At 42.7% G+C, this 27,849-nt stretch overlaps 1 protein-coding gene and 1 pseudogene across 1 annotated transcript; one reads left to right on the plus strand and one right to left on the minus strand.

Moving 5' to 3' along the window:
- The window catches only part of LOC136172156 (ZZ-type zinc finger-containing protein 3-like), a 30,938-nt pseudogene extending 15,938 nt beyond the window's left edge, over positions 1 to 15,000 (minus strand).
- On the plus strand, positions 14,999 to 27,009 carry CRHBP (corticotropin releasing hormone binding protein). The gene is made up of 7 exons (XM_065941895.1): positions 14,999 to 15,079; positions 15,437 to 15,536; positions 15,782 to 15,939; positions 17,303 to 17,513; positions 19,458 to 19,606; positions 23,235 to 23,352; positions 26,852 to 27,009. Exons 1-7 carry the CDS (start codon positions 14,999 to 15,001, stop codon positions 27,007 to 27,009), a joined length of 975 nt encoding a protein of 324 aa, XP_065797967.1.
- The last annotated feature ends 840 nt before the right edge of the window (positions 27,010 to 27,849 follow it).

Consider the following 27,849-nt stretch of genomic DNA (forward strand, 5'->3'; position numbering starts at 1 on the left):
TCTCTTTTAAGTCGAAAAGAGGGTAATTAGTGAGTGTTGTAGGAGGCATCTGACTCTGAGTGCTCATGACTTTATGAAAAGAAATTGATTTATCTTCCCTCTGATACCATAAATGGTACTACCTTCTCCCTGGTCTGTGGATTTATCCTTGGTCCCAGACTTAAAGAAATGTCACCTTTGAGAATCCATGGTGAGGATACATTTAAATTTTTAAGTCTAGAGAATCAAAATAAGAGATTAAAGTGATTCATTGATTTGGTTGCAGTAGTAAATTATTGGAAATAATAGAAAAGTTTATCAATAGAGTATTGGTTAAATAAAATATGCCAATAGAATGTATACAACCATTCAAGTGATGTGGGAAAAGTTATATTTAATAACACAAAAACATGTTAGTGATGTAAGATGTGAACGGATCATTTTGTAAAATAATGTATGCACTATCATTTTATTTTTGTAAGGAAAATTATATACATATATGTATATGAAAATATAAATACCAATATGTTAATCCTGGTTATATCTGTCCATGGTTATATCAGTACATGGTAGGATACAGTGTTAATATCTTAGGCTGTCTTCTTTTTTGTATTTCATCCTTTTTTCTATATTCTGTTCTGTGGCAGTGATGTCCACCATTCTGTCTCCTAGGTCACTTATCTGTTCTTCTGCCTCAGTTACTCTGCTATTGATTCCTTCTAGCGTATGGTTCATCTCTGTTGGTTTGTTCTTTAGGTCTTCCAGGTCTTCGGTAAACACTCCTTGCAACTTCATCCTGGATCATCGTCACTATCATTATTCTGAATTCCTCTTCTGGAAGGTTGCCTGTCTCCACCTCATCTAGTTGCTTTTCTGGGGTTTTGTCTTGTCCCTTCCCCTGGGACATAACCTTTCATCAGGGGACATAGACTTTTCATTTTGATTAGCTTTCTGTGATGTGATTTTCCTTCTGGTAGCTGCAGGATTGTAGCCACTCTTGCTTCTTCTGTCTGCTCGCTGGTGGAGGAGGCTAAGAGACTTGTGTGAGCTTCCTGATGGGAAGGACTGATGCTGGGTAGAACTGGGTCTTGCTCTGGTGGGCAGAGCCATGCCCCAGTAAAACTTTAATCTGATTGCCCGCTGATGGATGAGGCTGTGCTCCCTCTCTGTTAGTTTTTTGGCCTGAAGTGACCCAGCCCTGGAGTCTGCAGGCTCGACGGTAGGACGAATGGTGACCTCCAGGAGGGCTTGCACCAAGGGGCACCTCCCAGGACTACTCTGCCAGTGCCCCCAGCCCCGCGGCTAGCCTCTACAGACCTGCAGTCTCCACAGAGAACCTCCAACAGCAGCAGGTAGGTCTGCTTCAGTCCCCTGTGAGGTCACTGCTCCTTTCCTCTGGGTCCTGGTGCATGCAAGGTTCTGTTTGTGCCCTCTAAGAGTGCAGCCTCTGTTTCCCCCAGGCCTGTGCAAGTCCTGTAATCAAAGCTTACTGGCCTTCAAGGTCAGATTCCCTGGGGATTCCTAGTCACTTTGTTGGATCTCTAGGCTGGGAAGCCTGATACGGGGCTCAGAACCTTCACAACAGTGGGAGAACTTCTTTGATATCATTGTTCTCCAGTTTGTGGGTTGCCCACCCAGCAAGTATGGGGTTTGATTTTATCGTGACTGTGCTCCTCCTACCGTCTCGCTGCAGCTTCTCCTCTGTCTTTGGATGTGGGGTGTCTTTTTGGTGGAGGAGTATTCTTCCTCCTGTCAATGATTGGTCAACAGCTAGTTGCGAGTTTGGTGCTCTCAGGAGATGAGTACTTTCCTTCTACTCCATCATCTTGAACCTGTTTCAAAATAGAATTGTTTTCTTTGTATTATTGGTTTGTCAGATACCTTAGTTAGTAATACTTTATCGCATTCTGTGGCTTGCCTTTGCATTTTCTTCATGATGTCTTTTGATGATCGGAAATGTTTAATTTTCATGAAGTTCAATTTATCAGTTTTTCTTTTATGGTTAGTTCTTTCTGTAACCTAAGAATTGTTTGTCTCTCTCAAGGTTTCAAGGATATTTTTCCATGTTTTCTTCTATATGCTTTAGAGTTTTAACTTTCATGTCTATGTCTGAAATCCATCTCAAATGAATTTTTGTGTATGTATGGTATGAGGTAGGAATCAAATTAGGGGGTTTTTTTCCCCCATACAGATATCCAGTTGTTTCAGTAACTCACAGCTTTAAACTGATAGAATGTGCCTTTATCTCTTTCTTTGTTCACCATACAAAAAGCATTCTCATTGAAGCCTGAAATCTTGTGATATTTCATACAAAGAAACCGTATGTGGGGTATATAGGAACAGCTGCTTTTTCTCCTACATCCTGCTGCCACACAACTAATAACTTGAAGTGCAAATTTTTATGTCCCCCAGACAATTTCAAATTATTTGCTTCTTTAGGATCATGTATTTCAGGTTTAGGGAGAAAAAAAGATTTTTTAAGGAAAAAAGCTTTTAAGCTTTTCTTTGACTCTGCCTTTCTGATTAAGATAGAAAGAAAATCAGTTGTTGAGTTTGGGGCTGCAAATTTGCATCTGTCATTAAAGGGTGTGTGTGTGTAGGCTCAGGTGCTTCAGCCGTGTCCAGCTCTTTGTGACCCTGTGGACCGTGGGCCGCCAGGATCCTCTGTCTATGGGATTCTCCAGTGAGCTGCCATGCCCTCCTCCAGGGGATCTTCCTGACCCAGGGATGGAGGCTGTTTCTCTTAGTCTTACTGGCAGGTGGGCTCTTTACCACTAGTGTCCCCTGGGAAACCCATATAATGGGTGAAGTAATATGAAACAACACTGGGGCTTAACTCATTTTTTCAGTGTTTTTAAATTTGGTATATGTCTGACTCATAAAAAAAAAATCAAGGTTATCTAAAAGCAAAAGAATAAGAATTCCAAAAAGAAAAAAAGGAGAAAGTGTCAAATAATGCAGAGATGTCGAAGATCAATGGAAGTGACCCTTAGATATAAAAATTAGGAGTGGCCTAAACAAGAGAATTGAAGGCAGGAGGAGAACGGGACGACAGAGGATGAGATGGTTGGATGGCATCACAGACTCAATGGACATGAGTTTGAGCAAACTCTGGGAGATGGTAAAGGACCGGGAAGCCTGGTGCTGCAGTCCATGGGGTCACAAAGAGTCAGACACGACTCAGCGACTGAACAACAACAAAATGAGAGGCATTTCTGCAGGATGGTGGAGGTGCAAACAAGAGGAGCAAAGGAAGCTGAGGGAAAACCAAGACTTCACAGGAATGAATAGAACTAAGAGACTATCTTTTAAGAGAGAGAAGAGAAGAGCCAATAAATTTTGGAGATAAAATTTCTTTGGGTCTTGCCTGGCAAATATCAAATATATTCTGATGCTTGAAAGCCTATGTAGGAATGCTTACTTTTTAAAGAGAAATTCTGTTTTATTATAAATATGCAATATTTTAAGGATATTTTTGGATTTATAGAAAACTTGAACAGGTAGTACAGAGTTCCCATATACCCCACATGTAGTTTCTTATATTATTTACATTACATTAGTATCATACGTTTGTTACAATCAGTGAACCAATTTTGATATGTTGTTATTAACTGAAATCCATCATTTTTTTCAGATTTCCTTGGTTTTTGCCTAATGGCTTTTTTCTGTTCCTGGATCCCACCTAAGATACCATATTGCACTTAACTGTCTTCTCTCCTTAGGCTCCTCTTGGCTCTGACAGTTTCTCAGACTTTCCTTATTTATAGTGACGTTGACAGTTGTGAAGAATGGTGATCAGGTATATCAAAGGATGCTCTTCTATTGAAATTTGTCTGATATTTTACTCATGATTAGACTCAGTTATGGGTTTATGAGAGGAAGATCACAGAGGCAAAGTGCATTTTTGTCGCATCATATCAAGGGTATGTATTAGCAATGTGATTCATGAAATGACTCCTGATATTGACCTTGAACTGGCTGAGATAGTGTTTATCAGGTTTCTATGCTTTAAAGTTACTTTCCATTCATCTTCTTCCTGCACTGTATGCTTTGGAAGGAAGTGACTATGCAGAGCCCTCACCTGTAGGGTAGGGAGCTGTTTCCTCTCCTTGATACTAAGATCAACTATCTGGAATTCTTCTGCATGGAAGATTTTTCTCTTCTTCCCATTTACTAATGTATTCAATCATTTATTTATATCATTGTGGACTCAAGGAACTTTATATGCTGGGTTATATTCCAATAATTCCTTGTTTTGCTACTGAGATAATTCTAGTTCTGGCTATTGAAACTCTTCCAGTTAACTCTGTAGGTTTACTTTCTAACCTAAAGCTGTTTAGTATTCAGCTCAGTTTTTATACCATGAGATTTAAAAGCAGGAAAGAGACCTAAAATATAATTATTTTATTGACTAAAACCAATTTCTTCAATATTAGATGGCCTCCCAGGGCTTCCCTGGTGGCTCAAATAGTTAAGATTCTGCCTGCAGTGCAGGAGACCTGAGTTCAATCCTGGGTGGGGAAGATCCCCTGGAGAAGATAATGGCTACCCACTCCAGTGTTCTTGCCTGGAAAATTCCATGGACAGAGGAGCCTGGCAGGCTACAGTCCATGGGGTCACAAAGAATCGGACACGACTGAGTGACTAACACGTCCCTTTAAATGCCTCAGAGCAGCCTTGTTCTGGTTGCACTTTAGTAATGATTAAAAATGGAGAAGGTCAGCATTTTAAAGGGAGCAGGGTTTATCGGTCTTTGACACATAGTTCCCACAGCCAGCTGGTTGCAGGGCTGAGGCTCAGGGTTCTGTTTCTCCAGGGCTGATTAACATCTACTGTCCAGCCTCTAGCTATACCCCACAAGCTAAGCTGGACACCAGCCGGCTTGTTTATACAGACGTTGATGGAGCTGTCTGGGCCCAAGGGCATGCCTTGAAGATGGTGATTCAGCTCAAGGGCTTCACAGACAAAAGGCTGTGTCACAGAGCACGGGCATCTGGGGATCCTAAGTCAAAGCCTCAAAGAATGTAGATTAGACATGGAGAGGGCCCTGCAGCAAACTTAATGTTAGGGTCCCCACAAAATCAGTGTGTTGAAACCTAACTCCGTGTGGTGGTATTTGGAGGCGGGGACTTTGGGAGGTGATTAGGTCAGAGGAGTGGAACCCTTATAAGTGGGATTAGTGCCTTTACAAAAGAGACAGCAGAGAGCTCCCTTGCCCCTTCTGCTATGTGAGGACACAGGAAGAAGACAGCTGTCTACAAATCAGAAAGTGGGTCCTCACCAGACACCGAGTCTTGCCAACACCTTCATCTTGGACTTTTGAACTGTGAGAAGTAAATCTCTGTTGTTTACAAGCTTCCTGATCTATGGTATTCTACTATAGCAGTCAGAACAGACTAAGACAGGCCAGTATTGGTTATGTTTCCTTTATAACATGTCACTCCCAAACTTAGTGACTTAACAGTTCTTTATTATCTCTCATGTTTCCTATGGGTTGGGTATTTGGGAAATACTCAGTGGGGTTGTTCCAGCTTATAGTGTGTCAGGATTTGCAGTCAGATGGTGGTTGAGAACTGGAATTCTTTAGTCACATGTCTGGGACCTGGGCTGGGATGATCAAAACATCTCAAAACATCTGGGGACTGAAACGGCTGGGGCTCCCCCCTCTCTCCCACTCTGTGTGGTCTCTCCACATAACTCCTCCACATGGCAGCTTCATGGGAGCTGGACTTCTTACATGGTAGCTCAGGCCACCAAAGACACGTGTCCCAAGAGAGGGAGAGGACACCATGCTGAAGGTATGTTGCTTTTTTCTAACTTAGCCTCAGATTACAGGATCTGTTGTCAGTTAGAAGCTTGTCATTAATATCATGCAGTATTCTAGGGGAAACGAATTGGGCTCCCTCTTTTTGTGGGAAGAGTGTCAAAGAATTGCAGACGAGTTTTAAACCCATGGTGGGCCCTCAGAGACCCGACAGCCCCTGAGGGCTGGAGGGCTTCCACAAACACTCTTGTTCTTTCTCATTTTCCTATCTCAGTCCTGTGGCCCAGGAAGCGGGGTGACAGCTCCTCTCTGCTATTAGTCCTGGGACTCTGCACCCTCATGATTTCCCTGCACACTGCTCATACCTTTGTACCATCCTTGTATTATATGCTCCATAAACTACCCCCATGAGAGCACTGTTTCCTGCTTTGACATTGGCAATTATATCCACCTCCCTCTCTGAGATCAGGTGATGACTTGCCCAAGCTCCTAGTCAGTGATCTGGGGCTTGGGACACCTCAGCCAGAGCCCTTTCGTTTTCACCCTATAGCTGGTGTACGTGGGAACCAGAATAAAGCCCTGGGAATTCTTGATTGCTCCCAGAGGGTGTTGCTTCACGGTGCTAAGCCTGAGCAAAAAGTCGCTGAGAGCACCGGTGTCTTCATCTAAAACTTTGGTATTTTGTTCATCCTGGATTTTTTGCACTAATTTGCCTTTAAGTTATGTTGCATTATACTGTTCAGCCTGACAAGTCTTTGCCCTAACTGCCCTGCCTGAGCCCAGCGTGTCTCCCCGTTCTCCCCAACTCTTCTCACTGCCGCCCCACACAGCTGGAGTGCTCTTCAGAGCTGACTCCAGAACCGCTTCAACTCCTCCTCTCCATTTCTTCAGGTTTCACATTTGATTCTCCCTACCTGGCTGATGTCACAGCTTTGGATATTGTCAGCTAATATTGGGAGTGGTGACAGTTCTTTAATTTGTAACTAGATGGAAGAAGCAGAAGGCCCTTTTACAATTTGTTTTCTGGTACCAGCCAGGGGTGCTAGGAGTGCCGTGTGTGTGTGTGTGTGTGTGTGTGTGTGTGTGTACTAGATGCAGAGAATAGTGATGAATGAGATGCAGGAGCAGACTTTCAGCAGTCTACCTTTAGGGTTGAATACAGACATGTTAAAAGTTATGACAAAATATGGTAAAGGCTCTCAGGCATATATATAAAACGCTATGAGGTTAGAGCAGCCAAGTCTGTTCCTCAGAGTGTGTGCAAGGAAGGACACAGGAGAAGGAGGAAAAGAAGGGAGAAGGGGAGGCTGGAGAGGGGATGAAAGAGTTAGCAGAAGGGAGGAGCAGGCTGGCCACTGGCAGGGGTCGCTCTGATGAAAGTCAGCTAAGAAGGCACCGCAGACAGCTCACCACCGCTGTGCTTGCTTGCATTTTTCTCCATTGCTTTCCTTATTTAGAACCTCTGGTGTCACTCCACGTAACTGGCAGACTTGTCTCCTTTAGATCTATTCTAAGGCACTAAGCAATGAGCCTCTTTACACTTGATCTGTCTGCCGTCAGAGAAGAAGCTGATCTTATGTGCCCATGCGCGTCACCGCGACCTAATGACTAGCACACCAGTTCTGGACCCGGCTGTACTTTTCCCTTTGATGCAGGCAGTGAGGGATTACTAAATGGCATCTCATTATGATCTACGGGCTAGATGTTAGTCATGGCATATTTTAGAGTAAGCCTGAAGGGAGTTGAGATAACAATGTCACACCAAAGTCAAGGAAGCTATTGCACAAACATAAACCACCCCCATCTCCTTTGTAGTTATCGATCTGCTGGTGTCTCGCTTTGGCTGGTGCCATCTCTCTTTTGCTGTTAGTAATTTTAAAACCTAAAATATAATTTGGGGGATGAATGTCCAGGGTTGTTGTCTTTGAAGCGGGATTGATTACCTGGCTGGATAGAGATCCTTTCAGCCTAGACTTTGTTTCTGACTCATTGTGATAATCTGGGCAGATCATTTAATCTCTCTCCTTTCCTCCCATCATCACTGTTTGTTTGGAGCCATGTTGCCAAATCATTGCTTTCTTATTCCCACTATCCCCAAGACTTAAAAGATGATGTCATTCAGTAATCTCTGATATGACATCAAAGTATTATTCTGTTTGAGTAGTTCCTAGTTATCTTATTTTCTGTTTCTGGTTTATAACTTAGCCTTCCCCTTTCCTCAATCTTATCAATTTCTCTTTTCCCCACATTTCAGTTTTTCTCTCTGATACAGGTAAGCCACTATCCATTATAAAGCATCATCTTTACTGGGACCCATTCCTAGCTAGTATTTTTTTAAAAATTTTTTATTGGAATATAGTTGTTTTACAATGTTGTGTTAGTTTCCACTGCACAACAAAGTGAATCAGCTATATGTTTACATATATCCCCTTAGCTAGTCTTTTGAAGTGCAGTTCTGTAATATAGTTCAACTTAGTTCTCTGTTTTTCTAACTATAGCTTTTAATATCTGTTAATGCTCTAATAGGGCTTCCCTGGTAGCTCAGGTGATAAAGAATCCGCCTGCAATGTGGGAGACCTGGGTTTGATATGAAGACATTCATTCTAATGTAATAATATGAAAAACATATCTTAAAATGTACTCTTATAAAATTATCCTTGAAAGGAAAAACCTACTGATAAAGATATATAATATTATTGGTATAATTTTATTTATTTATTTGGCTGCCTTGGGAATACCGGGCCACCTGACCTGCCTCTTAGAAATCTGTATGCAGGTCAGGAAGCAACAGTTAGAACTGGACATGGAACAACAGACTGTTTCCAAATAGGGAAAGGAGTATGTGAAGGCTGTATATTGTCACCTTGCATATTTAACTTATATGCAGAGTACATCATGAGAAACACTGGGCTGGATCAAGCACAAGCTGGAATCAAGATTGCTGGGAGAAATATCAATAACCTCAGATATGCATCCTTATGGCAGAAAGCAAAGAAGAACTAAAGAGCCTCTTGATGAAAGTGAAAGAGGAGAATGAAAAAGTTGGCCTAAAGCTCAACATTCAGAAAATTAAGATCATGGCATCCGGTCCCATCGCTTCATGGCAAATAGATGGGGAAACAGTGGAAATAGTGACAAACTTTATTTTTTGGGCTCCAGAATCACTGCAGATGGTGACTGCAGCCATGAAATTAAAAGACGCTTGCTCCTTGGAAGAAAAGTTATGACCAACCTAGATAGCATATTAAAAAGCAGAGACATTACTTTGCCAACAAAGGTCCGTCTAGTCAAGGAAATGGTTTTCCAGTGGTCATGTATGGATGTGAGAGTTGGACTATAAAGAAAGCTGAGTGCCAAAGAATTGATGCTTTTGAACTGTGGTGTTGGAGAAGACTCTTGAGAGTCCCTTGGACTGCAAGGAGATCCAATCAGTCCATCCTAAAGGAGATCAGTCCTGCATATTCATTGGAAGGACTGATGCTGAACCTGAAACTCCAATACTTTGGCCACTTGATGTGAAGAGCTGACTCATTTGAAAAGACCCTGATGCTGGGAAAGATCGAAGGTGGGAGAAGGGGACGACAGAGGATGAGATGGTTGGATGGCATCACCGACTCAATGGCCATGAGTTTGAGTAAACTCCAGGAGTTGGTGATGGACAGGGAGGCCTAGCATGCTGCAGTCCGTAGGGTCGCAAAGTGTTGGAAATGACTGAGTGGCTGAACTGAACCTGACGTCTTAGTTGGGGCAAAAGGTGTCTTTCTTGCATCATGCAGGATCTTTCATTGCAGCACGCGGACGGTCTAGCTGTGGTGAGTGGGCTCACTAGTGTCAGCTGGCAGACTCCCGAGCTCTCGGACTTCAGTAGTACTACAGGTGGTCTCAGTAGTTGGTTGCGAGGGCTTAGTTGCTCCGGGGGATGTGTAATCTTAGTTCCCTGACCAGGGGTCGAGCCCAAGTTCCCTGCATTGCTGGTGGATTCTTAACCACTGGACTACCAGGGAAGTCCCTATTGGTATAATTTAATAATAGCTATCATTTCAGACCGTTCTCTCTGAAGGGTATGTATCATATTAATATTTAATTCCTATACAGTCATACCTCGAAGATGTTGTGGGTTTGGTTCCAGACCACTATAATAAAGTGAATACTACAGTAAATCAAGTAAATTTTTTTGGCTTCCCAGCACATATAAATGTTATGCTTATACTCTACTGTAGTCTATTAAGTATGCAATAGCACTATATCTTAAAAATTTAATGTACCGATCTTAGTTTAAAAATCCTTTATTGCTAAAGAAGGCCAATCATTGACTATGTGGGGTTTTCACAAACCTTTGATTTGTAAAAGATGCAGTATCTGTGAAGTGCAATAAAATGAGCTATGCCTGCAATGAGCCTAGCGTAGATCACCATTTTATAGGGGAGAAAACTTAGGATTAACGAAGTCACTGAATCAGGGTTTTTGTTTTTGTTTTGTTTCTCTCTTTTAAAGACACCTATTATTTTGTGCGTCCAATATCCGCCCCCCTCTTTTTTCCCAGGAAACTGCCTTCCCTTCTCCATCCATATGGCTGTCATGAGCATAGTCATATTTGGACCAGATCCTATCCCGTGGCCTCTGAGCCTTTTCTCACAAAGTGTGGGCTGGGAATTATGAGTACCCTGGTTCAGAGTATTTTACTTGTCTAATGGTAAAATGTAAAAAGCTTAGGAATTATTGGTGGCTGGCTTACCACAGATGTTGGGCAAAGGCAGTTTTAGACAGAAAGACTGGGAAATAGCATTTGTCCCCGACTCCTGTTTTCTGCCCTTCCGCTCTGTAAGCCAGTGTTGCATGATAACTTCCCCTTCCCCTTCAGTTCCAGTTTGCCATCGCAGCCTCCCAGAGTCCTAAGCTACAGTAACAGCTGGTCGTCATAACTGCAACAAAGGGCGATCATGGGTTTGAGCTGAAGATCACTGATGTATGACGGTTTCACTCAGAGGCCAGTTTACCTTAGTTCCCCCAAGGAACTAGTGTAGTTTCTTCCTTCTGGCCTCAAACGCATCTAAAAAAGAAACCTTGTCTGTTAAAAATACCTGTTAAAAAACAGCCAAATTCATTCAAACAGCAAATTACCTTGAAAGAAACTGAAAGCTAGTTTTCGTTGGTGGTGGTTAATCCGCCTGCAATGTTGGAGACCTGGGTTTGATCCCTGGGTTGGAAGATCCCCTTGAGAAGGGAACGGCTACCCACTCCAGTATTCTGGCCTGGAGAATTCCATGCAATGTATAGTCCGTGGGGGTCACAAGGAGTCAGACACGACTGAACGACTTTCGCTATACTATACTATAACTACTATGAGCTTAATCCAGCCATCTTTATTTCTTAAGGAAGTCAATCATAGGGCTTCCATTGTGGCTCAGTGGTAAAGAATCTGCCTGCCAATGTAAAAGACACGAGTTGGATCTCTGATCCAGGAAGATCCCAGGTGCCTTGGAGCAATTAAGCCCATGAACCACAACTACTGAGCCTGTGCTTTAGAGCCTGGGAACCGCAACTACTGAAGCTCAAGTTCCCTAGGGCCGGTGTGCTGCAATAGGAGAAGCCACTGCAATGAGAAACCCGCATACCACAATGAAGAATAGCCCGCACTCACTGCAACTAGAGAAAAGCCCGCGCAGCAACAAAGACCCACCACATCCTAAAGAAATAAAATTATTTTTAAAAATTTTTAAAAAGAAGTCAGTCATAGTTCCCAATCTCAATATTTCATGTCCCACTTCGGAATGAGAAAAGGAAGCTCTTTAGAGCAGATGTTCATGATGTTGTCTGTTCAAGCGATCAACAAAAGAAAAAGTGTACTATTATGTGTGCATGCTAAGTCACTTCAGTCACGTCTGACTCTTTGCAACCCTATGAACTGTACCCTGCTAGGCTCCTCTGTCCATGAGATTCTCCAGGCAAAGAATACTGGAGTGGGTTGCCATTGCCTTCTCCAGGGGATCTTCCTGACCCAGGGATTGAACCTGCATCTCCTGCATTGCAGGTGGATTCTTTACTGGTAAGCCCCTGGGGAAGCCCACTACTGTGTATACGGAATACTTAAGGGCGTCTTGGACCAACCCCAGAGTAGAGAGAATTGGGGTTATGCTGTTCCCTTTGCTACTTCTGACACCACAGTGCATAAGACTTGGCAGCCTCCAGCAGCAAGCATTTGACTGTCACAATCATATCATAGGCCCCATATATGACAACAGAGTTCCTCTCCCGGCTCCTTAGAAGTTGGCTATGTGCACCTCTTCAGCCTCAGCACAATTTTAAAACCCCACCCCTGCCGTGTTCATAGACGGAATATGGCTCTGTATCATGTGGTCACCTGGACCTCCAGGCTTTACATGGTGACAGTCTTCTCTGGGACTTTGTGAAAGAAAAAACCTATTACCTAATGAAAAGTGAAGGTGCTCAGTCGTGTCCAACTCTTTGCGACCCCCTGGATTGTAGCCTACCAGGCTCCTCCGTCCATGGGATTCTCCAGGCAAGAATACTGGAGTAGGTTGCCATTTCCTTCTTCAGGAGATCTTCCCAACCCAGGGATCGAACCCAGGTCGCCTGCATTATAGACAGATGCTTTACCATCTGAGCCACCAGGGAAGTCTCACCTAATGAAAAGGATGTCTTAACCCTGCCTAACAATAATTTACGATCTAAAACACTGATCAGGGATTGTATTAACATCAGCATGGGAGAGGTTGTCTAGAAAAATATGCAGAGAAACTAAAATGTGGGCAGAGAATGGAGGTGAACATACCAATATTTTCCAACCAGGGTGCCTGGAGACTCTTGGGTTTACTTAGAATGTACAACAAAATAATCAAATTTGGTTAAACAAATATTAAGCTAGTTGAATGACTGAATCGGTCCATAGAAGCAATTCCTCTTCAGACACAGACCTAGTTACTGTCCGGAAAGTTCTGTCTAATCCAGCTGACCCCCTCCATTGCTCTCACCCATTTTTAATACTTTTGTTCATAGAGACTGGCTAACTGCTTCTCTTTGTCCTCCAACTCTATCTTCTTGATATTCCCCTGTAGGTTCTAGTTTTCATCCTTTAGTTACTCTTATTTAAACAAAAACAAAATAGAACACGGTCTCCACTGACTTAGCAGATATTTGCCAAACTGGTGAAAATTACACTTGAATTTCCCCACACAGGCTTTGGCAGGAATGAAGTCCATCTTCTATAATACTACAGTTTGTAGATTCTCCCATAAATAAGGATGTTGCCCGTCTGTCATCGAGTTTCACCTCATTCATCCCAGCTCCTTCTGGGTGTGCTTTCTGAGGAGGAGCACCCACAAATGTGTGCTAGGAACATCATGGTGGTCCATGAGCTTGTGTGTGTGGGTGAAGGACTGATTTGGAGAAGAATGTCTCTGTGACAATGCTGATAAAACCAGACCCACAGAATGGGGTAAGCAGGGGTCTCCAAGCTGAGTGCTGGGCTGCATGCTGGAGTATGAAGGTAATCCAGGTTTTGAAGGTGTGGAATGGAAGGACTCCCTCTCTCAGTGGTTTAAGGCCATGGCTGAGTTGACTAGAAAGGAGGATGGGCCTGTGAGTGGCGTAGCCTCCCTCCAGGCACAGCCAGGGTAGGAGACAGGCCGGGCATGCTGGGCCAGGCAAGTTGGGATTAAGCTGTGTGTTTTTCACTTTTTTTTTTTTAATTCCTCTCAGGTTTCTTTATACGCTCTCTAGGATTCAGACATCTAAACAACCCCAGGATGGGGAGAAGGACATGATGACCAGTGTTTATGACCTTTGGGTGCCCCTTCCTCACAGGCTGTCTGTGGTCTGAGGTCTGTTTACAGAACTGGACAATGTAGGAAAGCCTCCAGGTTAAACAATAAAGAGGCAGCTCCTTCAGAGCCGGGAATTGTCTTAAATAAGAACATATAAAAAGAAAAAACAAGAAAATATCAAATTCTGAACCAGTGGGTAGATTACTGCTTCAGAGTGTTTATACACTAAATATGCAACAATTTTCTTGAGTTAAAACCCTATGACAATCTTATTATATGTAATAATTTTAATAGCAAAGAAAGCTGTGTGTAGAAACCAAATTTTCTGTCAGGCAAAGGTAAAAATGTGAAGTTTTTAGAATTTGTAGTTGCCTTGAATCACAGAGATTGGAGAGGGGTAGAAGTGGAGACATTAATATTTCCCACAATTTTGGACATAAGGAGAAGCAATTTTCTTATCTAATCAGCAAAGATAAGCTTAACTTATTCCTGTATCTCTAAGTCATTTGTTTAGCCCTGCAAATTTGCTGATGAGCAGTTTTAATAAAGCTTCTCAGCAGTTCTTTCTACTGGAGTATGAAAGTAATCCAGGTATCTGAAGGTGTGAAATGGAAGGACTCCATCTCTCAGGGGTTCAGATGGATGTTAAGGTCCTGGCCATGATTAACTGGCCCAGGAGTGTATCCATCCTCTCTATACATTCAGGCCATATGACATAGTTTGGCTGAAATCCAGATGTTCACGGACTCCAGAGTTAGCTTTTTCTTAAAGAAATGCTTACATGAACTGGACCAGGATACAGCAAAGACCAAGGGAAGAAAGAAAGCTTGAATTACATGACTGCAATGTTCTGCAAAATCAGACTTCAACTTCTGTTCAGCTACTCCTTGGAGCTGAAAATTCCTCAAGTCTCTTCCTGAGAGGCAACCGCGTGAATACTATATTCTCTGACAATTTCCAACACAATTCCATTTAAGGTTATGTGACAAGGCTGTATGATAAGGCTGTGTGTGGGAGTGGGCATTTTATGCCTGTGTGTAACATTGTCACTTGGCTTTGCAAAGTCAGAAATTCCCTGCATATCCACCGGAGAAGATAATCCAGCATGTGGCAGGTCAAGTAAATGCCATCCCTTACTCTCTATTCCTGCCTCATTCTTTCTCCCCCACTTTAGTTCACTAAGTTGTAAGTGTCTGAAATCATTCTTGGTGAATAACGCTGGACCACTCTGAAAACTTGTGGCTGAGGGCTGGACCCTCGTCATCGCCATGCACTTTGTCACCGAGACAGGTAACCCATGGTTACTGAGCTCAGATCAGTTAAGGGGCAGAGAGCCTCCGCTCCTCACTGCTCTATAAAAGAGACCCAGCAAAGGGCCCCTACCAGCTTCTAGCTCTCAGCCTGGGTGAGCCTGGGAAGCAAAGCCTGAGACCTCCGGAGCCGGAAGACCAGCTGCAGCGGCAGGGCCGGCATGGCCCCCACTTTCAAACTTCAGGGTCACTTCGTTCTGATCTGCCTGCTGGCTCTACGAGGAGAGAGCCGGTACCTGGAGGTGAGCGATTCCCTGGGGCTGACCCATCTCACCTTCCAACCCTGAGTGTCCAGCCTCGGGGGTGGGCAGGCTGCCTATGCTCTCAGATTATGTTGGGGTTAGCTCTTTCTTCCTCCTTCACTGTGCCCCCTCTGTCCCCGGGTTTCCCCTAGGTCTTCCCGCCTACCTCTTCCCCCTTTCCCTCTGGCCCCTTGGGGATACCCCGATCTGGTGGATACTTCCATCTTCTCCGGATCCCCCTGGACACACTGACCTGCTCACTTGCTTCTCTGTGCCGTGGGCAGGGAGGGTATCCCCCCTTCTGATCCCCTCTCCCCCTCCCTGAACTGTTCCGGACTGACTAATTTTCCCGGCCAGCTGCGGGAAGCGGTGGACCCCGACCCTTTTGCACACCTCAGCGGCGGCGCCAGCCCGAAGCGGGAGCTGGAGGAGGAGCCGCTGTACCGCCGCGCTCTGCGTGAGTGCGGGCTGCCGGCTGCCGGCAGTGGGGCGGTGGGGGCTGCCCGGACCCCTGGGAGGGAGCTGGATGCCCAGACTGCCGCCGCGAAGGGTCGGTCCGAGGAGGTGCCCCTGGGCGAGATGGGGTGACGCTCCGGGAGCCGGGCGCTGAGGCTGGGAGTTGCGGGGGCGCGGAGAGGCGCTGCCCCGGGCGGCCCTGCGGGGGCTGCAGCCCTGGACCGCCACGCCGCTGCCCTCCCGCAGGGTGCGTGGACATGCTGAGCCTCCAGGGCCAGTTCACCTTCACCGCCGACCGGCCGCAGCTACACTGCGCCACATTCTTCATCGCAGAGCCGGAGGAGTTCATCACCATCCGCTACGATCTGGTCTCCATCGACTGTCAGAGGGGGGACATCCTGCAGGTGAGGCGCCCCCGGGCCAGGTGGGCAAGGGACGGGCAGTGACCGGGTCCCAGGTACCCAGCAGGGAGAGCTGGTAATTAGATGCTCGGCTGGTGCCCGAGTGGGACCCCCTTGCAAAAGGAACCTCTCCTCACTCCCTGAAGGGCCGGTGCCTCCTGCAGTGGTTTAAGTTCCCCTCTGTGACCTCTTGGTCCCCCGCGCTTGTTGCATCCTGGGGCAGATGAAAAGTGGTACAAGTCCATTTAGCAGGAGCGCTCAGGTCCGGGAGCCGGTGGCACTGGTTAGAAGGCGACCTCACACATCTGAGATCGGAGTCCACCTTCTCCTGCTGGTCCCTCTGTCTGTGGAATTGTTCCAGGCTCCCAAAGGCTGTCTTCAATGCCTGGGTGACCCGATTTTGGAGCAGAAGGGCACGGGCCACTGGGGGGCATGCTGAGAAGGAATCTAGTCTGAGGCAGGGATGAGGTGTGGACAAGTCCTCCAGTCTCACAGCATCCCCACTCCTAGTTCCCTGTGAGCCTTAGGGGTCAGCTTGGGATGGTTGCTGGACTTCTCCAGTCCAGTTAAAGTGAACATGATTAAAACTCTAAAGTGCAATTATTTTGGAAACTGTCAAATGCAGCGGAAGAGAACTGATCGGATGAAGGAATTTGTAGCTGCTAATGTTACTTCAACCCAACTAGGTTGAACTCATTAAATTGGAGACCTGTGGTGATTTTAAGAATAAAGTCAATAGACTCTGACCTTTCGTCCAGCCAACTACAAACTTCAGCAAGTTAAGGAAAAAATTCCTAACTTGCTTACCAAACATTATTGTCTAAGTGTTAAAGTAGTTCTTGATATTGTAATGTGTGATGAGTTTAAAGATGAGGGAAGTGGGTGTGTGTAACCATTAGCAGGTCAGTGAAATTCTTGCTCCAGTTTGCCCCCTTGCTGTCTATTTTTGAGATATTTTGTTCATATTTTAATGAGGAAAGAGAAAAACTGAAGCCCAGATTATGCTCCTGTGGAATTCTTCTGAAGGTAGGATGTGTGAAAAATAATGACCAATACAAAAATATATATTATCTGTAGTTTTATTTACCAAGGTGGCTGAAATGATAAAGTATCAGAAAAGTATTTGCTTCGGACACACTGGAGTTTATAAAGGGGGGAGAGTAATGATTAATTAATTAATCAAATGACTTGCAAACAATCCAGTCAAAATATATACAAATAGAAAGCAAGTGTTCAGGGGAGTGTAGCCTGTCTATTCCCTACTTATAATTGGAGGTCCATTGCCAGGTAAGCTTTGCCCCCTTTTCAACACACTTGTGATTTCAGGAGCTGATGGAAGTGATCATCTTTGTGTTTTTATTGGAAGGTATTTGATGGTTGGATTCTCAAGGGGGAGAAATTCCCCAGTTCCCAGGATCACCCTCTCCCCACGACTGAGAGGTACATAGATTTCTGTGAGAGTGGTCTTAGCAGAAGGAGCATCAGATCCTCCCAGAACGTGGCCATGATCTTCTTCCGGATCCATGAGCCAGGAAATGGATTCACAATAACCATGACGACAGAGCCTAACCTCTTCCGTAAGTGGGCTTCCTGTCTTCTCAGTTAGAAGGCAGGAACTGGGAGGAGAGAGTGTCCATTCTACTTTTCAAAGGTAGTATCATTGCATGGACTTATGAAGTGAGAAAGGATTTGAATGGAAATTCTTTTGTAATTAGAAATTACCTAAACGATATTTGTGGTTCATTATTATGAAAATAAAATCAGTTTTTAATTTATTTACCAGGCTAGATAAGATACTAACTTATGGTGGCTAGAGTTCTATTTTTCCCCTGGTCTAATTTTGATCTCCTGAGTTACTACAATGTATTCAGTGACAAACTTTAATCCCTCCAGTCATTCCATTGACCTGGATTCAGATATGAAGTCTTTGAGATACTTAGGTAAATGCTGAAAGACTGCGTATCTGGGATGTGTAGACAGATTTCATGCCTGAGCAGAGGGTTGGACCAGAGGACCTCAGTGTTGCCGTCTGAGTCTAAACCCATTGCTCTAATTTAGTTCATTTCTGATGGATACATGAAAAGATGCTATAAAGCTAAATAGCCCAGGCCTAATGGCACCCAACTCCAGTACTCTTGCCTGGAAAATCCCATGGACGGAGGAGCCTGGTGGGCTGCAGTCCATGGGGTCGCAGAGTCAGACAAGACTGAGCAACTTCACTTTCACTTTCCACTTTCATGCATTGGAGAAGGAAATGGCAACCCACTCCAGTGTTCTTGCCTGGAGAATCCCAGGGATAGAGGAGCCTGGTAGGCTGCCATCTATGGGGTCACACGGAGTTGGACACGACTGAAGCAACTTAGCAGCAGCAGCAGCAGCAAAACACATTATCTTAATCAGAATGAGTTCATTCATCTATTTATTATTTTTCCCCATTAAGAGGAAAATGTTTGTAAAAAATCAGGTAAAGAAAACATAATCATTTTTGGTTGCATACAATAGTATTAACACTTCATGTGATTGAAGAATGGCGCCTACCTAATCTGCCAAAAAATAATGTACTGACTGATCTCCCAATTTTTATTTTTAAAAAACAAAGTAACTTTTTATGGAAGAAGCACCCAGAAGGGCTATTTCTGAGGGCTGGAACAGAATAACACTAGAGGACAACTGTTTCTCCTATATCTTGTTTGGCTAGAAATCAGAAGTCTTCTAGACTCATCAAGGAATTTCAGTTTGTTTTGAAATTAAGTGTGATTAAAAATATAAGAAGGCAAAAGGTAATTCTGACATAGTCTGATCAGTCAGAAACTTTTGTCCGGTAATTGGCCAGAAATAGCACAAACTCTGATGCTTCTAGTTTCATAGCTAAAAGAATAAATTTATTGTAAGTCTAGACCTGAGATATAAAACAAATTTTCAGAAAATTTTGGGAATAAATAAACCTTAAAGATTTACCTTTTAGTCAACTTACCACTTAACACCCAGTAAATATTTATCAGACATAAACCTGGTTTCTGTTTTTCTCAGCCTATTTTGTAACTGGTTCAATATTTCTTTACTTTATTATCTAAAAAGTAACAAAAATATCCAAGTTCAGTTAATAAAGGTTTCAGACCACCAGGGTTTGAATTCTGTTCTCCTCTTTAAGCCTTGATTCTTCCAGACTTCCAGATTGAACTAAGACCCTAGTTAATGAAGTATTCCTAGAACTTCCACCAGCTAGTATTGTTTGGTTGGTTATTAATTTATGTCTTGTGAGTGTTATAAATAAGGTGACCCCCTGAGATTACAATTAGAAGCCCCTTACAGCCCAGGTCCTCCTAACAATGTGGATATATCCCTGGTGGTTTTTATTCTCCAGGTCCTTCCCATCTCCAAAATCACCTTTGTGATATGTATTCTCTTCTGGGCCCCAAGCCCCTAGACCATTAACAGAAGCTTAGAATAAGGATAAGATAAATTTCCATAGAAGCCCAGCATACAAGATAGTGAAAATGTGGTTTTGCTTTTCTATAAAGCCTGCAATATCATCTCCCAGACCCCAAATGGAAGGTTTACACTGGTCGTGCCACACCTGCATCGCAACTGCAGTTTCTCCATCATTTATCCTGTGGCGATCAAAATATCCGATCTCACCCTGGGACACTTAAATGGTTTGCAGTTAAAGGTGAGTTGCTTATTGCTTCCCAGTCACTTCCTAAGGCCCCAGCAAACTTTTGAGAGCCAAAGTAATCATACAGGGCGAACGTGGATGAATGGGAGGGGTAGGTCCTTCTGTCTGACAAATTCATCTCTCACAAGCCTGCCGTCGCTGCTTGAATACATTCCTCTTCTATTTCTGTTGTGCTGCAAGCTGCATACTCAGGTGCCGCTTCTGCCTACTTGAATACTTTTCTCGTGATGTAAGAAATGTTTCCAACTGGCAAAGTTGTGGCATATAATTACAATTGAACTCTCTTGTACTCGCCTCTTTTACAGAACCTAGTGTGAGTCATCTACACAGCTGTTTTTCTGATTATTGGAATTTTCTTTTGACATGAAGGAAGTGTCTTCATTGACAGAACTGTGTGATGAAGGAATGCTAAGTGTAGCAGAAAATGTGAAATTGGATTTTTATATTGCAAAATACAGTAAAGTTTTGAAGCTTTTTTTTTTTTTTTTGCATTACATTTCATGCCATACATTTTGCAACAAAACATTGGCTGAGACTCCCCATCTACTTTTCCCCCTGTGAACTGCTGTATGGACTTTGCATTTGTGCTGACCTTGACCACAGTTACTTGCACTGGCAGCTGTTTCCTCTGAGTCACCCTCACCTCCTTTTATCTTCTCATATGCCTAGGTTAAGATAATTGTCATATTCATCGGCATCGAAGAAAGTCATCAAAGAAAGTTCCTAATCGAACAGAAGTGAAACCAAATAAATAAGACTAGGGCTGAGAAAAGCATTATATACAACTTCCTTTAAGCCCTAAACTCATAGGCTAGTGCTTATATTTTTTTAAGTTGAACCTTTGTGGAAGAATAATCCTTTGATGAAGACCGGGATAAGTGGATATCTCTGGCATAACCTTACTGGCTTGAGATTGTATGTCATTCTTGATGTTTAATATAGAAGATAGCAAGTGTGATAGAGAAACCTGCATTTTAGCTATTTTTGGCTGTGAGGAGTAATCTTGGTGCTAACCTTTTAAAACAGTGTGAAGTCTGCAGTGTTGCTTTGCAAAAAGAAAAAAAAATTTAAGATGCTTACTATGTGCAAGGACTTATTCTAAATGCTGGAAATTAGCAATGAACAAGACAGGTCCTGCTCACATGGAATTTACATGCTAGGGGATGAGACAGGCAAAAGAATAATATATTTCAAATAGTGAAGAGCGCCCTACAGACAATGAGGCAGAGTGGTGTGGGGACATCGTGGGAGAGAGAGGGCAGGCAACTGCTTGAGGTAAGATGGTCAGGAAAGAAACTTTTTGCAAAAGAGACATTTAAAGTGAGATTTCAGTGATGGGTGAGGAGGAGTCGGCAGCCCCAGGAAGAGCTGGAGCAGAGCGACAGTAGTGCAGAGGCTCGGAGGTAGGCTGGGCTTCCTGAGTTCTAGAAACAGAAAGAAGGAAAGGTAGGGGGCCTGTGGTCTAATACAGCACCAGGGAGACAGGCAGGGCTGGGGTGGAGAGCCCAGCAGGTCATGCTAAAGAGTTAAGAGTTTATTCTAAGTGCAGTAGCAAACCACTGAAGAGGTTCAGGCATAATCCATCTGATCGTGCGCAGGTGGGTGAGGGTGGTTGGAATTGCTGGCTTCATGATCAAATTGATCGACAAAGTCCATGACAGGAAGGAGAGGATTACCTAAATGTCATTCTGGCCTCCGTGGATGGTGATGAATGAGCTCTAGGGGTCTGAGTGGTACAGGTTGCACCTAAAAGGCCATTGTCATAGTCTAGGCAAGAGATGGAGTAACAGTGCAGGGAGGTAGAACCTCCACAAACAAATCTAGAGGATCGCGGTTGAAGAGCTGAACCCCAGAGGTCCCCACACAACTCAGCTTCTGCGATTGTTTACTAAGGATAGCTGAGAGGTTTGGGAAGAGGAGAGAAAAATCACGAATGCCAAGGAGTATGTGCTCCCAATCTCTTTGTTTCTGGGTTTTGTTCCCCTCATTTTTTTTTTTTGTTGTTGTTGGCTGCCCTGCACAGCATTTGGGGTCCTAGTTCCCTGAGCAGGGATTGAATCCATGCCCCCTGCATTGGAAGCATGGAGTCTTAACCACTGGATCACCAGGGAAATCCCTATTGCCCTCATTTTAGTTTCTATTACTTCCCAACTTCCTATTTCCCGTTTCTCTCTCCTGAGTCTGCCTTTTGCCCTTCACCTCATCCTGCGAAATTTGGAAACCTATAGAGCCAGCTGGAATGTTTAGTCTTAAGTCATGTTCTCCCTGGACACCTTCTACTCAAGGGAAAGGCAATTACATTTTTTTCCCCTTTACTCCTAAATGGCTTTATTCATCTCTTCATACGAGAACATGAGCCCTGTACACAGTGGGGCTGAGTAATCCTGTATTTTCTGGTTTGATGAAATGTGTAAGATGCATAGAACAAAGCACATAGTAGGTGCTTTAAATATGTATAACCCCCCCCCCCCCACACACACACACCTGCTTCCTTTCACTGGACAAATAGATGCTGTTATTATTATTTTCTATTTGTTGTTTAGTTCCAGTTGCATTTCAATATCTTCCTAATGTTGGACTGTGTGTGTTTATGTGTGTGTGTATTCAGCACTCTCTGTTTTAGATTTTGGTTCCTATGTAGTATGGTCTATCTGGTTAACTTCTAAGCATCTTGCCACACTCAGCTAGGTCTCTTGCGTGTACCTCAATGATGAAGAGGATCACAGGCAAAACTGGTGGTATAATTTGTGGGGGACAGCACAAAATGAAATTTTAAAATTATTAAGAATTTCAAGATAGTGACAACAGAGCATTAAGCCCTGTGGATATGGGCAGTGTGATCCCGGGGCCAGCCCTGATCACAGGAAGGGGTGGAGGGGGGCGGCTTTGTTTGCCTGGGACACTGAAGCCCAGGAAGTTCTGTAGACGAGACAGAGTGGAAAGGATGAAGGGAAGCAGAAAAAGCTGGTTACAGGTGGATCACACAGACTTTTAGACTAGAAATTATTTCGAATAGCTTGAAATAAATTTACTTTAGTTGGATGGAGAAAGTTGATGGTAACTCTAGCTAATTTGAGCCCAAATGAGGGTTCTCTTTTTTCTTTAATATTCTTATAACTAATCTAAATCCTTATCAGTAGAAACGTAAGAATTGTCTCCATAAGAAAAAAAAGTATTTTATAAAGAAGAGGAAAAGAGGTAAGTTGAAGGGAAAAAACTGACATGGAAGCCCTATTTATAAAAACGCTGATTGCATGCATTAAGAAATTCAAATAATTCAGTATGTATGTCCAAATGATTTAAAAATCAAACCACTTTTAGTTGCAATTTTTATATACTGTATATGGAGTTTAAAGATTATTTCATGATGTTAGTCCTTGCACTTATAAAAAATGTTTTTTAAATGCACACACATTTTAAAAAATGATTACTCAACCAATTTAGAAAAGCAATTCCTATTTTTTTTTTCTTTAAAAAGTTTTAATTTTCGGAGTCTTGGATGTTAAATTAAACGGCACTTCCAGGATGTCTGGGACTAAAGGAGTGGATTCTCCAATTTGCCATTGGTTTGACTTCAGTAGGTGATTTAAATAGGTCTTCCTCTGCGGCTTTGTTCTCTTAGAAGTCCTCCGCAGGCTGTGGGGGAATAGGAGACTTTGTGGAGCTGCTGGGAGGAACTGGTTTGGACCCTTCCAAGATGCTGCTTTTAGCTGATCTCTGCTACCCTTTACGTGGCCCAGGTAAGATGGTTCTTTGATTATTATTTATGTGCCTATTAATATTGTTTTACCCTGATGCTGGGAAAGACCGAGGGCATGAGCGTGAGCGAACTCCAGGAGACAGGGAAGGACAGGGAAGCCTGGGGTATTGCAGTCTGGTGGGGTCGCAGAAAGTCAGACACAACTGAGTGACTGAACAACAACAAGATTGCGTCCTTAAGTAGAACACTTCAAATTATTTATACGGGAAAGGGCAGGTTCCACCAAAAAAAGTTTGATTTTGCATATTGAACCAATGTGAGGATTTTGCATTTGACCCTATACACAGTATCAAGAATGCATGACCACAATACCTGACACTGGGAGAGAAACTTATGAAGTAACAAACTTACATGTTTAAGGTTGGCCCTAGCTAAAACTATGAAAATGGCACAGAACTGTGCTTGTTCTACCTTCTTGAAAGTCCCTGCTTTCATCCTCTCGAGACTAAAGAGTTTGCTGACCGAAAACCATGGTTCATATAGTGTATGTATCATCAATTAGTAATAATATAATGATAAAGTAATATCTAGGTCATTTTACCATATATATGTATATGTGTGTGTGTATTACTCATAGTAAATACATTAAAAGGTGATTCACTTTATTAGAAATTCTCAGAACTGATAGAATGTCCCCAAGTTCTAACAGCAAAACCAGCCTCTGAAAGACTACTGCCAAAAGAGAAGTCAATTCTGAAATCTAAAAGTGGTTGCTGGTAATAAAAGACCAGGTTAGCTCATAGCGCGGCACCAAACAGAATCAGGTCTTCTTTATTATGAATCAGTGAGGAGTTTCCATTTGATCAGGCTCAGGTGGGGTGGGGTGAAGGTGTAATTGCTGACTCATGACCAAATTAATTAATGAAGTCCAAGTGGGGAGAGAGAAGGTTATCTGAAACCTTTCTTTAAAGGTCTCCCATTTCTATCCTTCCGATGCAGGAACCAGTGATTATCCATTAAGAGACAAAAGTCAAACAGAAGAGAAATCTTTCATCCCTTATCAAAGCCCCCTTCCTCTCTTGTAAGCACACATCACACACCAGCTAAATAATGAAACTGCAAATCAGGCCTCCTTTTGATCTGCTGTTACCTGTTTTAATTAAACCCAGATCTGCCCACCAGTATTTTCACTCTCTGAGCTAATGCTGGGATCTTAAGCAAAACCTTTCTGGAATAGAATTAATATACACAGATAAAGGGAAAATATTTCTAAAAACCCACTTTGCTAAAAATTTGGGGCTAGTTTATGTTAATTTACACTTGAGCCCTGGTTTAAACCAGTGGCTTCTCTCCCTTTGTGTTCTCAAAGGCACTGGATCCTTCCATACTGATGGAGGGCACCTGTGAGGAGATCTGTTTGAGCCAGATAAAAGGATTGGCTTAAGAACTGATCTAACACTCATCCCTTAAAATTTAGATCATTGAAGCTATAGTAATTTTGGTGTATGAATTATATAATTTGGTTTAGGTAAACGTGTGTGTGTGTGTGTGTGTGTGTGTGTGTGTGTGTGTGTGTTAGTCCGACTCTTTGAGACCCCATGGACTGTAGCCCACCAGGCTCCTCTGTCCATGGAATTCTCCAGGCAAGAATACTGGAGTGGGTTGCCATTTCCTTCTCCAAAAGGGTATGATCAAGGCCAAATATTTTGCCTATTTTATCTAATTAATTGAAACCAGTCTTATGATAATTTGAAGGCTTGAATTATCTGACTCTCTGGTCCATTTTAGACTTCACTTTTTTCTTTCATTCATCATGTTTCCATAAGCCCCTCCTTAAACTATTCATACAATGAACTCTTAGGTATCCTGCCCTTTAGATTAGATTGAATTAGGAATATGTCAAATAATAAATAAATGATATGCACATTAACTAAAGGAAATAAGGCACATTATGTAGATTAAAGTTCAGAGTAAGATCAGAAAAGAATGACCTTCCCAATCATTTAAAGAAAATTAACTTTGGACCTCGTCATAGAAGCTTAGCCTAGACTCCCTGGCGCTTATATTAAAATAATTACAGGATTTATATTTTATTATCTCTCCAAATTGACTTTTACCTAAATAACTCTATCTGGCTGTTTTACTTCATTTAAACCCAGGTGCATGTTTTTGAAGTAGTTGTTATACAAGGATAATAATGTTTCTCAGAATTTAGTCCTTCTAGAGACAAAGAGGGGGAAAAAGATTGAGAAAGTTAAAATAGCAGGAAGGATTATTGTAGGCTAGATAAATCTTGCCTCAGGAACCAGCTTGAGGTTGAAGAAATAAACTAAAAATAATTTTTAATAAATATACTGAGTTTCACAGAACAGAAACTCATGTAGGTACAGAGTACAATGCCAGAAGGGAAGGGAGTGGGAAATGAAAAGAAAAAAAGGTAATTCTGTGAGGTAATGAATGTTAATAAGCTTGATTGTAATGATCATTTCACAGTGTGTATTTATATAAAAGCATCATGTTGTACACCTTAAATACATACAATTTCTCTCAACAAAGCTGAAAAAAAATTTAACCCCCTCCATTATTCTTGCCTGGAAAATCCCATGGACAGAGGAGCCAGGCAAGGATTGCAAAAGCCATTCCATGTAAGAAATACAGGAAAAAATTAGAAAAAGTACAGGTGAACAATAGAAAGAAAAATTATACATCTAGTCTATGTCTAAACCATGCAAATGCTATTTTGATTTATATATAAAACAGAATCATTATGTAGGCTAGAAAACAATAAACGTGGTATTTTTGGTCTACATAACTGTCTAGCAGTACAGTTCATCCTTCAGCCCTGCCCACGAAATGCCACGTTCGCCCCCAAATAGATGGAAAAAAAACAGCCCCTGCAAATTTCCAACTTGTCCCAAGGGGGCAGCACTGCCCCCCACTGAGAATACAACTAGAGGAAAGTCGCTCGCCTTCTTCTGCCTTCACCACCAGGCTTTGGAGGTGGGAGAACATAAAAAGCGCAAGGAGGTATCTTCTTACTTCTTATAGTCAGCTTTATCTGACTGACCGTGTCCTTGCACACGAGGAGAAAGGCTGAGTTCAGTTTCACTTCTCAACAATTACACAGTTGACTCTTGAACAGCAGGGGTCTGGACTTCTCAGGTCCACTTACACAAGGATTGTTTGCAGTAGTAGATACCGCAGTACTATACCACCCTGGGTTGGTTGAACCCGAGGATGTGGAACCTGCGATCTGGAGGAACTATGGATGTGGAGGAGAGATAATAAATTATATGCAGATTTTCACCTGTGGGGAGGGTCCTCAGTCCTAACATGCAGGTTGTTCACGGGTGAGCTGTATACTATAATAAAAAATGAAAACAAAACCATCTCACCTGATGGTAGATGCTTGGTTTGAGTACGTGAGAGGAAGCTCCATCTCCTCGCTTTCGCTCTGTTTAAATGATCTTGTGGACGGAAATGGCTTGGCTATCTGGTGTCTAACCTACTGGGAAACTTACTTTTTCCGTGAATTATAGCCCAGATGAAAGTTGGCTGTGACCACACGGTGGTGCGCATGGTCTCCAGTGGAAAGCATATAAATCGTGTGACTTTTGAGTATCGTCAGCTGGAACCATACGAGCTGGAAAACCCGAATGGAAACAGCATCCAGGAATTCTGTCTGTCTACTCTTTGAATAAACAAGCCAGTGATTTCCATGCTGCTAGCTAAGGGAGTCTCTAATGGCTATTATATATGACTTTGGTGAGCAGCTAGTTAAGAATCTTTCATACCAGTCAGTATTCCTAACTTTGAGCACATATCACACAGACTAATTTTTGTACTTTGCTTCTTTTTCATTTGCTATATAAATGACCACATGGCAGAAAATAAGCCCCTCTCCCTTGGTAGAAAAAGTGTCCTGTAATTCTTTTATATGCTATCAACCTGAACTAGTAAGACAAGTGCAAAGAAATGTGCAATAATAACTTGTATCACAAGGGAAAATCCTACAAAGAAATAAAAATGATGGCATTATCAGTTTTATAACAGAAAATGCATGTCTGTGTATACCAAAGTAGTAGCATTTGTTTATTTTCTGCTTATTCTGTTTATAGTAGAGAGTAGGTGTAGCTGGTATTATTTATTGATTTGTAACAGCATGTTTTTAACAAACATTTTTAGCATGGAAAACGTTTTGCAATCGTAAATACAAGCATGAATAAACATATTCAGAACGTTGGCACCTCAGCATCCTGCTTTGTTTCCCTGAGTAGTTACTTACCTTACTACCATCAGAAAATAATGTTCTCAGGTGAGAACCAGATGCTGAACTAAATCATTTTAGACTTCTTAGAGCTCAGAGAACTCTGGGTTGGTAAGTAGACTTATTAGGCACCAAAGGTAAAATTTCAGCGTTTGCAGAAACAGCGCTAACTGATTTGTCGTGATAGGCAAGCAGGATGTCAGGATCACTTTTCCACTCTTCTCCAAGAAAACTGAGAATATATGTCTTTGCCACAATGAAGAGTGTACT

Source organism: Muntiacus reevesi, chromosome 7, assembly GCF_963930625.1.
Source record: "Muntiacus reevesi chromosome 7, mMunRee1.1, whole genome shotgun sequence".
Lineage (NCBI taxonomy): Eukaryota > Metazoa > Chordata > Mammalia > Artiodactyla > Cervidae > Muntiacus > Muntiacus reevesi.

Bases quoted from the DNA above. Each gene is read 5' to 3' on its own strand.
- CRHBP (XM_065941895.1), top strand. From the start codon at position 14,999: ATGGCCCCCACTTTCAAACTTCAGGGTCACTTCGTTCTGATCTGCCTG. The intron at 15,940-17,302 runs GTGAGGCGCCCC...TTTTATTGGAAG, and splicing joins AGAGGGGGGACATCCTGCAG to GTATTTGATGGTTGGATTCT. The intron at 19,607-23,234 runs GTGAGTTGCTTA...TTGTTCTCTTAG, and splicing joins TAAATGGTTTGCAGTTAAAG to AAGTCCTCCGCAGGCTGTGG.